This window comes from Pagrus pagrus (assembly GCF_965226575.1).
Source record: "Pagrus pagrus genome assembly, chromosome: 4".
Lineage (NCBI taxonomy): Eukaryota > Metazoa > Chordata > Actinopteri > Spariformes > Sparidae > Pagrus > Pagrus pagrus.
This window is the reverse complement of record NC_140188.1, coordinates 18537469-18550185: the sequence shown is the minus strand read 5'-3', so window position 1 is coordinate 18550185 and position 12717 is coordinate 18537469. Positions and strand designations below refer to the sequence as shown.

The 12717-nt window shown below is 41.9% G+C and overlaps 1 protein-coding gene across 1 annotated transcript in view; it reads right to left on the bottom strand.

Annotated features, from left to right (window-relative positions):
- gucy1a2 (guanylate cyclase 1, soluble, alpha 2) overlaps window positions 1-12717 on the bottom strand; it is a 41747-nt gene that overhangs the window by 23740 nt on the left and 5290 nt on the right. Inside the window, exons 2-4 of the mRNA XM_084351321.1 lie at window positions 9020-9081; window positions 7861-7985; window positions 4181-5091 (exon numbers count right to left, since the gene is read on the bottom strand). Of these exons, the coding sequence (XP_084207447.1) occupies window positions 4181-5091; window positions 7861-7985; window positions 9020-9081 (1098 nt within the window). The remainder of the gene's footprint in view (window positions 1-4180; window positions 5092-7860; window positions 7986-9019; window positions 9082-12717) is intronic.

Below are 12717 nucleotides of genomic sequence, written 5' to 3'. Positions count from 1 at the left end.
TGACTGTAGCAGCAAGGACTTGTAACCACCAGACGCAAACCTTCTTGGCTTTGGCACTCCTCACCGGGCTGTCGGAAGCTCCAGGGAATTTAAAGGTCACTGGATATGCTCAGTGCTGTGCTTATATTTAGATTTTAGGGGGAAAAAAACTTGGTGTTTATAAAAGCTAAGACACTCATCTACAGGACCCAATACTGTTCATATTGCCTGCTATTTACATGTACTGTTAATCATCTAAATTACCTAAATAAAGAAACGATATGTGTTATTCTCTCATGTTTTATCAGACTTGACCAGTCATTACTGTATCAAGAACAACAATCACATTTCCATTCTAATTATCTTCGACGACCAGGCTAAAAATGTCTTTGTCATGTTTAGTGTTTTCTCCTTGTCTCTATTCTTGTTTCCTCCTCCCTTGTATTTTAATTCACCATGTTTTGTAAATGTATCAAAAGTAGACAGAGACAGAGAGGGCAGTGATTTTCAAAGCACTCTCCACCGAACAAACAGACCATCACAGCAGTGATTTATCTAGAAACAGATCAAAGGTGGTGCTAATGTCAAGATTCTCTTTGTACTCAGACACGCAGGTGCACACATGCACACAAACAAACCTCATTCAGCAGCCCTTACAAATGCAGTAGCGCTTGTTAAATAACAAGTATGACACTGCAGATTTGTACATCCTGATGGTTCCTCCTTGGCCTTCACAAATCTCCCTTGTCCTCTATCTCCCTTTTTAACTAGCCTATTACATTGGGTACAAAAGTCATAGAGAAAAGTAGGATCTGTTCCCGTTCAAAATCAGCTGGAAACGACAGCTCGTCTAGGCTTCAGCTCTTGCCATATTTTTGTTCTAACATCTAACATCCACACATATTATTCACATGGACTTTCAGGAGCATAAAAAAGCACTGACTAATCCAGAATTTTGACTCTGTGACCCAAAGAGTCTGGGAACTTTTGGCTGTTTACAGCAATGGCATCACTACTGGAGGTAGGTGTTGTGATTCATGGATTCTCTGTCTTATTCATCCTGTTATTTTTAAAAGAAAGAAAGAAAAATCAGCACATAGTGTGAGTACATCTTCACCCACAGCTTGGCCCAAACAATCGGCAGCAACATTTATTTTTTCCCGGTTATAGTCATCAAGTAGGTTCAATTCCACATGAATGTTACCTTGTGTGTTATGTCTGAAAACCATAAAACTCCAAGTTTTGGGGAAATCTGTCGAGTATATCTTGTGTAATTCTACTGATGAACCAACCAACCAACAAACAAACATGGCGCACTAGTAAGATGACAGCTTTTGACAGTACAACCTGTGTCCACTCCCCTGTGTGCTGACCACAGCGCTCACACTAAGCAGATAGAGAAAGATGCAATTTGACCTTTTCAGTAGGTCTTGATGTCTCTTGCACAGCCCATGTCCCTGGGCGAAGACAGGAAAGGAGTCAAACTGAAAATCCACTACAGGCCACTAAAATACACACACACAGTGCAGCGCAGGGGACTGCTCTTTTGTGGCCTCTTTACCTTGGCCTGTCGCCTTCTCTCGCTGCCCTTTCTGGTGAAAATGTCAGCCCATCCTTCTCTTTCTCTTTCTCTTTGTTCTGCTTCTCTGCCCAGGTGACACAAGATTCATATGGCAAAGATAAAGAAACACAAACCCATACTGCAACACAGATCTTTCAGTTGTCTAGTTGATGGTGTTTGCAGCTTGGAGGCAGTGTCTATCCTCAATTTCAGTGTAGTGCCAGGTTCTGATCACAGGTGACAACACACACAAAAAAAGGGAATATAAGCTACACTGACTCAGTGTAACCAGCTTGAATGTGCTGAAGTACCTTTTCTCGACCAGTACCTTTTCGACGTATCTCTTCTGTGGTGAGATGAGAAAGACAGACGATTATAGGGCCAACGCACAGAACCAGATCACAGATACTTCAGCTCATCCTTAACTCGATTTAATTTATGTAGGCTGGCCACCCCACTCATCTGGCATCTAAAAAGGCTAGAAGTCTAATATTATAAATTTGCTTATTTAAATTTAAAAAAAAGTTTATTATTTATGTTGTTAAAGCAACAAAAACATACTATTTTAATCGGTGAGGAAACAGCAATTAACAATGCCATCAATACGATTAATAGATCTAAAAGCAAAGGAATGTTATTACTGGACTCTTGTACTAAGGATGTGTTCAATAAGTAAAGTAAACCAACACTTTCAAAGTATAAGCATCAGCTTTTTAACAAAAATTACAACTGAATGTCCTCAGATCCGTACATATTTTTGAGTTATCCAATCTGTGCAACCCAAGCCACATAAGGTGAAACAGAAACAGCAGGGCAAAGTCTTGTCATGGAACTCATACTAATTGAGGAGGAAGGGGACCACTTATGAAAGAGGAAGCATTTTTGGAGCAATTGTTGTTGCATTTCAATTTTTGACAGCTATAACCCCTTTTTGAATGAATTCTCCGTCTGATCGCGTAAGGGAAAAGCTGGGAATATGCAAGAGGAGAATCGGGAAAGCTTTGTGGGAGAGAAAAGCTGGAGACTGGTAAGCAGCAGAGAGGGAGTGCGAATGATAGAGAATTTATGAGTGACACTGACAGAGAGTAGATGAAAGCTAGAGAGGAGATGTACTGTAGCGGTACTCAGCTCTAACTGTGAAGAGGAGAATCCTGCTGCTACTCCTGAGGGTATGTGGAATGTGAGCATTGCAGTGTGTTATACAGTATGTATGGAGTATATATGTATGGGATCCCCCTGGGGTTTTTTTCTGGTCAAAGCCAGACCAAAATGTACCCAATTAGAGATCCATGTACACAAAGATGAAACACTATCTTATCTTTTTTTTTTACAGTACACTGCAGTGCAAACAACTTTAGTGAGAGGAGCCCATACAAATGATTCACTTTTGTGGTGTTCACTCAAACAGAATTTCTCATAGCTTCAAGTTCACAAGTACAAGTGACGCACTAATGTAGTGACGTACCGATGGATGTGGAGTGGATATAATAACAATAGTTTGTAGCAGGAAAAAAGCCAAGTCAATAAATCGGCCACACCAGCCCTGTTGAACTGAACATCTAGCAAGAGCAGGCCCAGTGCATAGGTACCTTGATATAAACAATAGTGCTGCAAACACTTACAGCACAAGAACCAAAACTAAGACCGACAGGGATATACGTGGAACAAATATCAAAACTTAAACCTTCCAACACCAAAACAATTACAGACGAAATACAGGACATGATCCCTCAAGAGCTTCCCAACCTAGAACAGTACCACTTGTGCACTGCAATAGTAGACATGCTTTTTCCCCTGTAGTGCAGCCTCAACCAGTGTGTTTCCACTATAACTGTACCTTTAATTCAGAATGAATTGGTACAACTGTGTTATAAAAAATAATAGTTAATACACAAACATAGTCCACGTACACACACACACAACACAGCATAGCACAGCACTGCGGCTGGGCTGATCAGTCTCCTTTCTGTCAGTTCTGTTTAGTGTCAGGGTGTTTGGTGCTGACACTGACAGCCCACAGAGACCATCCAATCAATAAAGAACTGGATATAGCATACAACTCAGATTGATTAATTGTTTCCGGCAAACTGGAACCAGTTCAAACCTCATTCCTCCCATGCATATACGTCACTGGCTTGCGGTTGTGCTGTGGCATCAGCAGTCTGATTTTTCTTTATTTTTTTGAAGATGCTACACTCAAACTTTAGACTTAGAACTGAATAATTTATGTATTCAACAATACCAAACCCGGACACTGCACTCTGTCTTTACAGACCTCTTCCTGAAGAGAACACTCTGTAAATTTGTGTGTTAGCATTCATTGGGGACATTTGTAACAAACCAGAAAATGAATCAAACTGTGGCCTTCTTGCACAAGCTTCCAGTGTTGCTTCCAATGAAACTTACATTTGATAACATAACATTTACAGTACAGAAAGTTTTGTACTTCATTGTGACACAAGCTGAGTACATCATGTATCAAAGTGCACAACCTAAATTAATAATTAATAATAAAATGGGTGGGTTTTATCATGAAGCTTACTATGGTACTGCAAATGACCTATCCTGGCCATGTTCATTCAAAAAAACAATAATAAAAGCAGCAAGTGAGAAACAGTGTCATCTGTAGGGTTCCTTTACCTTCTCCTTGGTGCCAGCCTGCGTGGTGTCAGGTCTGGTACGGATTGTAAAAGGGGATGCAAGCCTCAGGAGTATGCCCTGGAACGAAGGCTCCATCTTGGGCGAGACAATCTCAAAACAGTCCCTGAATGAGAAGTTCCGGTGAGGCTCAATGCGAGCCTGTCTCCTCAACCCTTCTCCAAGCTGCAGTAACTCCATTCGAGGCCCCAGAACAAGGTGAAATGGAAAGGCACGGCAAAACGTGGCCAGGCCGATGCGCAGATCACTGGGGTTGGTGGAGAGTGAGGGGGGGGTGCGTTTAGTGGTCACCGAGGCAGCATTTGGGAAGGAGCAGAGGGAAGGAGGGCGTGTTTCCTGGATTTGGAAAGACAAGCAAACTGTGGGAACAGAGGTCGGGAAAGGAGAGGGAGGGGATGGGGACGAGGAGGGTGAGGCAGTGGGGGACGCAGTCGGGGTGGGGGTTGCGGAGTCACCGTCTGTGTGTTTTATATCTTCATTGGGCAATAAGGGAGTTAGAGGTGGCACCTCTTCCACCTCAACTTCTGAATGAAAGATCCGCCTGGCAACTGCTCGGATTAACCCTGGCATGACCAATCCAACAACAGGGGCAGGGTTGAAACAATGAAGAAGCAACACCTTTCCTCTTCCATCTCTTTCTCCTTGCTCTCCAACTTTGTCCAATTTTCTTCTTCCTTTCTCCTCCTCGTGGGGATCTTTGCACTGGAAGGAAGGGCTCTCAGATGAGGCACGCCGCCCCGTGGAGGTGCGAATGTGTTCCAAAATGGCGTCAAAGCCATTGAAGAAGTCCTGGAGGTTGCCGCCCACAGCCCGAAGCACTCGCTCATTTTCTTCAAAGCATAGGCCAAAGAACTCCTCTCCGAAATGCTCTCGCAGCTCACAGAAAGGTACTCCTGAGAAATAGGAGGAGCAAAACACCGATGTCAACAATACAGAATTGCACTCTTCTGAGGATACACACAAATTATCAACATTGTAGACTGTGATACACAACAATAAATCTAACCTGCCCACATGCACACAATTAAATACCTACACTGACCAAAAGCAATATGATTGAGGAGACATGCCATTAACGATTCTGCAGACTTGCATCTAGGTTCACTGTCTTTCAGTATTATTTCTCAAAGCAGAAATCTGCACTTAATTTGCCACAAACTATGTATAATAATTTCCTGTTACAGCTTCCTTTTACATGAGATCTTACCTCTTCTCCGTGTTGTGTTTTGGCCAAGATTTAAATTCAGCAAAAATAATTCTAAGCATATCAACCACAGAAGATCAGTGTTCAAAGTAATCAAACATCAAAGCCTTGCTAAGTAATGAATATTGATAAGGTAAAATAATCATGTCACATGCCTACAGACTGAATCGTAACTGAGAAAAATTAGGATTAAAGGATTATGGCAAAATAAACATTGGCATTTAATATAAATAAAACCTGACACCATGAAATAGAACAAAATCAGAACAATCCAAAAATGTACAAGAACAAAACCAAAATTCGGAAAGGATTGATAATGACTTAGTAGGGCACAACTTCACAGACATATAGGGAGAGAAAGAAAGAAGAAGGAGGGGAGGTCACTGGGAAGTTACTGGTAAAACGATTATGGGTGATACTAGTGTCATAATAACTGACGCAATGGCAGTAGTTTCAAGGCTTTAGAAGCGTTAGCTAGGTGGGCTTGGCAATAATAACAGTGTTAGTAGTATTCACACAATATCCTAAATCTTCATGAATGAATGATATGCCATATGAATCGCTCTATGAAAGAGGATTAGCATCCTGTTACCATGGAAAATGCTGCTTCTGGTTAAGTGACAGGACAGATATTGTCATTGCATAATACAAGAAAACTTTGTTCGGCAGCAATCCTTAACATAGCAGCATCACATATAACTATAACCTATATATTATGTATATGATATATAGTCCATATTAAATACATAGTCAGCCATAATTCGCTCAAGATATGGTGGGTGCTAGGAATAAGGTGTCGAGATAGACAGATAATAACGCACATTTACATCTTAAACCAACATTATGCCCAAACCCCACGGAAGAAATGTTGGTATTTTTGTGTTCGGGGGTGCAGTGACTACAGTGACCCAAGTGTTAAACTCTTTGGAAACCTCAGTGTGTCTCAAAAAAGTCCCTTCATCTGCTCAAAGACACATGTTGTCCAATGAGTCTGTTAAAAACTGAACTCACAAACTCAGATCAGTTTACTATGACACATTGCATTTAGAGCTGCATACACACAGGTGATACACAGGCGGGAGAGGTCAGGTGATTTGTGTGTCATCAACAGTGATATGGGTATTTTACCAAACTACTGGGGGGAAGCGACGACTATTACTTAAGGGAAAGCTTTCAGTTGATTTGCATTCTTATGTTCAATTATCATGGTCATGGACATTGGGTATTGAGTGAGAAAAGACATAAATAAAAGTGGCCAAAGGAGAGTTTCTTTGCAGGATGGCTGGGCTCAACCCTTGGGACAAAAGATGGACCTTGGGTATCAAGAAGAGGCTTAGAGTAGAACTATACTCATTCTGATTGAAATAAGTCAGTTGAGGTGGTTTAGGAACAGACGTCTTCACTGGCATGGATTCATTGGATCCAAAACATGCTGTAGGGATTATATATCCCATCTGGCCAGGGAACTCCTCAGAATCCCTCTGGAAGAGCTGAAGGAGGTGGCAGGGGAGAAGGATGTCTAGGCTACTCGCTTAGCCTGCTGCCACCATGACTCGCACCCAGATAAGTGGCATAAAATGGATGGATAAATGGTTAAACTCAGAGGGACTGAGAGAGGAAAAGGCGATAGAAAAACATATAGGGAAGGTTGAAAGAGATGAAGAGAGGAGGAGGGAGGATTTGCAGGCAAAGACAGAAGAAGACAAAGAGAGGGGAGGCAAAGCCGAGGCGAAATGTGTGATGCAGATAGATAAGAAGATGCCTGAAGGACAGAGGAGTTAAATAAAGTAGCAGTATACAGTTAATGCATTCAGTGGTGGTAGCTCTGCATAACAGAAAGACAGGACAGAAAAGGAGGTAAAGGACTGTAAAAAGAGGCAGGAAGAGATCTGTGAGGACGAAGCTGTACTGAGTGACTCACAAGGACACTGTGTGTTTCTGTGTTTGTGTTTTTTTTTTCATGTTAGGCCACAGAGACAGTGTAAGCCTCACACAGTGTGTGTGTGTGTGTGTGTGTGTGTGTGTGTGTGTGTGTGTGTGTGTGTGTGTGTGTGTGTGTGTGTGTGTGTTTTTGCATGTGTGAATAATATTTTTTGTGTCTGTGTGCGCTACCTGGGTCATGTTACTGTATTTCCCTTTTTCATTAAAAGTGTCTAAAGTGTGTTTTAGAAGTCTAGTCTCTGAGGGTGGATTGTCCACATACACACGTAAACAAACAACACTGATACTAAAGGACACATGGGGGGAAAAAAGAGATGTAGTGCCTACGTGTGTCTTGGTGGTATTAAAAATAACACAGTACAGTACAATTGATCCCGTGCAACGATATGAAAAGAACACTGCCAGGAACAGAGGGGTGAAAAGTATAAACTGAATACATACACAAATTCATAACCATGTCTTACTGTCAAACAGACAATAATACACACAGCCATCTTACTTCACTTCACATACTTACCCAGTATGGTGGCCATATACTGAAGGATTTGTAGGACGTCTTCCTCTGAACCAGAGTTTTCTAGAAATGGGCACTTATCCTCTCTCTTTTCTCTCCGGCGCTCCTCACTGCCGACTTCCTGACACCTGTCAAAGACACAAAAACCAAACACACACACGGGGTAAGCCATGATTAGCCAAAAGATCAGCAAATATGAAGGACTAATAAGGTGCTAACAATAAGATGAAACCTCCATCTTATCACCTGAACGTGGGCAATTTTTCTTTTGTCGTGCATGTGTTTGTACCAAAGCCATCAAACTGCATAATTCTTCACTACAAACCATACTGCCACCAATTCTTGCAGATTACTCCCTCGTAGGAAAGTAGATCCACTCAAAACACTTGACTGTTACACGTTAATCTGACATTTTTCCTGGAAAGACACTTAATGGGGTGATAACAAATAAGCAAGAGTAATGTGTGAGGGTTTTTTTTGTGATTTGCATGACCCAACAGTTTAATTAGCCTGTGTGGGTTCACTAAGCAGATCCAATGAAGCAGCTGGACCACAAAAGACAAGGATATGTGCTCAAGGTCACCTTTACAGTGGTAACAAGGGAGAAGCAAATACTGCTCTTTCACTCCCCCACACAGATTTATTTTGTCGGCCAGTGAATTAGAATAAAAGCTTGATTTCTAACCTTTATGCTACAAATATGTGTACTGTCCAACAGAGGGAATATAATTTGCTTTTAGGTTGATTTGAAATTGTTGGGATACTGTGTGTCACAATAACGTTGCCCAAGTTGTCAGTTTGTGCTTCATGGACAATGTTAGCACGTTAGCAGTTGTTTGTTTGCTGAATCTTCTTAGCAGAATACTACTGTTTTGACATGAAGGGAGAGAGAGACAGATAGAGAGAGAGAGGCGGAGACAAAAGGTGAAGGTGAAGTGTGTCTTTTTAAGTGTCTGTCTCATTGTGTCAGGACAGGGATAAGGGACAATGAGGGGTAGCAGAGACAGTGGTGGGATCAGAGCCTGAACAGGTGTGTACATGTGTGACGGACAGACTGACAAAATAAAGGCAAAGGGGAGAAAATGAGCGATAGGGACACTGAGAAAAGACAGAAGACAGACGGCAAGTGAGTGCGGGGACAGACAGAAGCAGACAGTCTCACCTGATTTCTTGTTGTCTGTAGAATTGTAGAGTTCGCTGTAGAGCCTCCTGAACAGTCTGCGTCTGCAGAAGAAGCGGAAATATCAGACAAGCATACGTGTAATTTATTGAGTTCCCAGTATCAGTCACATACCTGAACCATACTAGCAAACCAACAACCATGCCAGAGTTTCACTTCGAGTAATCTTGCATTGTAATTAATCAAATCCATATTCGCCGAATTCCATTTAGATGCCGTAGTTTCAGGTTTCTGGTATTGTGCATGTTGTCTCACTGTAGTACTGTCATGACTTACAGGGACACATGAATAGGACAGAGTCACTGTTAACGTTATTGGCAACACCTTTGCTTTTTCTTATATGACAATTCAAAATGTCTCCTGTGGAAAAGGTCTATCTGTAAGCCTACAGACCCCACTAAGCTAAAAGTGGAATATTACCCATTTCTGCACATTTGTATAATTTTCAGAGAAAATATGTATTAAATTTTGTTTCAGCCTTAGCAGCTTTCATAACATAATTACTATTAATGTAATTCATTTCATTTTATCTTTGTGAGTGACCTAATAGCCCAGTGTTTGTGGAAAAAATGATTTGCCCCCATCAAAAGAGATTGTTGTTATTTCCTTCACTTCCTTCTCTCAAATGTCTACAAAAGTAAATAAATAAATGCTAGAAATATTAATAAAGATTTAGAGTTGACCATGTACACATGCATTGTCCGTGTCTGTGTGTCAAGCTGGCGTTTTTTGCCTCCCTGACAGCCTAAGCCTGAGAGGGCGGGTCCAATGTGATTATCTGTGATACAGCTCAAATGCAAGGCTGTAGTGACAACACTAGAACTCTGTGTGCCAGCTGGAGAGGTCATTCTGAGGCCTCCGCCCACTCCGGACAGTTACAGGAGTGATTGTGTGTGCGTGTGTGTAAAGAGACAGAGGGCGGCCAAGAGAGATAGTGAGTTGTGGGGTTGCAGAGCAAAAGCATGGGGCTGTGAGAATGAGGCACAGAGAGAGAGTGTGTGTGTGTGTGTGTGTGTGTGTGTGTGTGTGTGTGTGTGTGTGTGTGTGTGTGTGTGTGTGTGTGTGTGTGTGTGTGTGTGCAGTCAGAGAACAAATCAAGATGTGTGTCAGTCGGCAGGTGTTTTAAAAGGTGAGGAGAGTATCGAATTAAATAAGAGTGAGACATCATATTGTAGCTAACCAATGGGAAAAAGTACCACAGCTTCTCTTCTCAGTGCTGACTTGTTTTTCTTATGTCCATGTCTTCAACAATGCTAACAAATACAGTCAGAGCCACTTGAAACAACGCCTGCTGATACAAAAATATTACCACTTTTAGCTACACCAAGCCTCAGCAACAACAGGAGCGAGATGTGTAGCTTAAAAAATACCCAGCGGGCCATATTTTCACAGTCTATTTGTGAGCAAAAAAACATGCTTTTACTCCCCGTCTCCTCTCTACTCCCCACTTACATGTTGGTGTGAATGCCTACAGTATGTGTGTGTGTGCATGTGTGTTTTCTCATGACGATCTGCTCATACTGCGGCCTTGATTCGGCTACTCATTTACCCAGAACATGCACATAATAGTGTGTGTACACACGATTCTACAACATGACCAAACACACAGGCGCTAACCGTTATCGGACACACACACACGAGCAAACATACTGTACACATACATCATCATTAGTCTGCATTGTTGCAATCGCTGGCATGTTTACTGTACACACACAACTCCATACCCCATTGCACACTAATCTGACTCAGTCACACACACACAAACACGCTTAGATGGAGGGATTTGGTTGACAGCTGGTGGACCAATCCTAGATCACCTGGTTGTTAGGATATCGTTAAAACACTACAACATCTATTGATTAGTGCAATATAAACATAACATGGTAAAACAGAGTTGTGGGAATAAATTGAATGTTACTAAATAAATATTATTATGTAATCCTGGCAATGATGATAGAGTGTAGACAGGAGAAATAGCATGTAAGGGAAGATTAAAATAAAATGTGTCCAACAGGAATTGCAGTTTTTCTCTCTTTTAAGACACACTGACACACACTCCTCTCCCCGTTTATCTCACCCTTCTCTTTCTCTAGTCCCCTCTCTTCTTTACCCAAACCACTCTGTCTCTTTTGTTTGCTCTGTTTCTTTACCTTGGGAGGGGAGCAGAATGTCACCAATACTCACTCCATTCCTCTTGCTCTGTTGCTCTGCATTGCTTTCTTTCCCTGTGAGAGTCAGTCATACCGTTCTCTACTGCATGTGAACCTGTCTTTTGCATAGTGGACCACCTCCTCCTTGCCTCCTTTTATTGCATCTCCCTCCTCCAAATTTCCATTAGTGTAAACTGGTGTGGTCTATGGTCACAGAGCAGTGGGTAGTGGTGCTTCAGCTCAGTTGGAAAGCTGCTGCCGCTACTAAAGGAAATAGGAACCAGATGAGACCCTGCCAGATAAATCCCAGCATGAGATGCATCAGGCCGCTCTGTAGGGGAGGAGGAGTGTAATAAAGCAGGTACAAAGAAAACAATTATGTTGATATCTGCTTTATATCAGGATTTTTGAGACACAGCAATTATTGTGACAATGAAGTACTGCGGTGTCAGCTGTGTAAGGACCGACTGCATCGGACATGGCACGGGTGATTATTTTCCCGAAACATTTCAGTGTACTATTTATCTCCCTAAAAGCTGGAATTACACGACCAGCAGTAGTTGAATCAATCAATCTACTTGCTTGATGCACACGTCTGAACACACAGAGTTGTGATTTGGAAGATGTGCACATCAACTCCCCTGCGAGAATCTGCAACCATAACATCCAACCCAAACCAGGACACGTCGGGCTGGGTTTGGACAATAATGTAGAAATCATGTCCAGGTTCAGGTCAGGTTTGGTCATATCAATTTATGACATAACCATAGATATAAAACTTTTTTTTTGGTACATGTCTGTAATCAGGGTAAACAGGCAAGCTGTAACCATGGTAACAACTGTGTGATAGGGAAACACAAACTCAGTGTTTCAGCTTAAATTAACTGCTGTCGAGTTCCAGTCTCGGTTCTTTATTAGTCTCTCGGACTCAGTCAGGTTTGGACACAAAAATGAGGCCCGAGCTGCACTCTAGTTCTCAGAGCCATTTATTAGAAACTTTGGAGAAGCATACTCCCAGTTTAATTACTGGTCACTTGGAGAACTATGTATTTTTATTATCAACTAGAGACCATCCTGCAATGGGATCACACCAGCCGCAATGCTTGTCAGCATGTTGACATTCAGACAAATGAGTACTCAGGGTTGGGGTTAGGGTGATTACTACATTACTGAATGAGTAATCAGTACTCATGGCTCAGACCACACCCATCTTTGAACTTGGCCTTCGTAAGTGCATCCTGCAAGGTTGTTAAGTGATCGACAATAATCTCTCCACAGGCATATAAACACCTGCCAAAGTACTCAGTGTGGTAATTCCTGCTACAATAGGTGTCTCCAGGAACACATTTTGCCATGATGACACACACACACACACAGACGAGGTGAAAACAATACCAGCCACGCTGTCGCAGATGGTAATAAGTGTAAGACATGTCAGTAGATTGACCACCTTGTCATGTACATCCATAAATTCGCTATTTTTACTGCATTCATACTAGTGTGTTCAAATCATAATTTCAAAAGCATGAT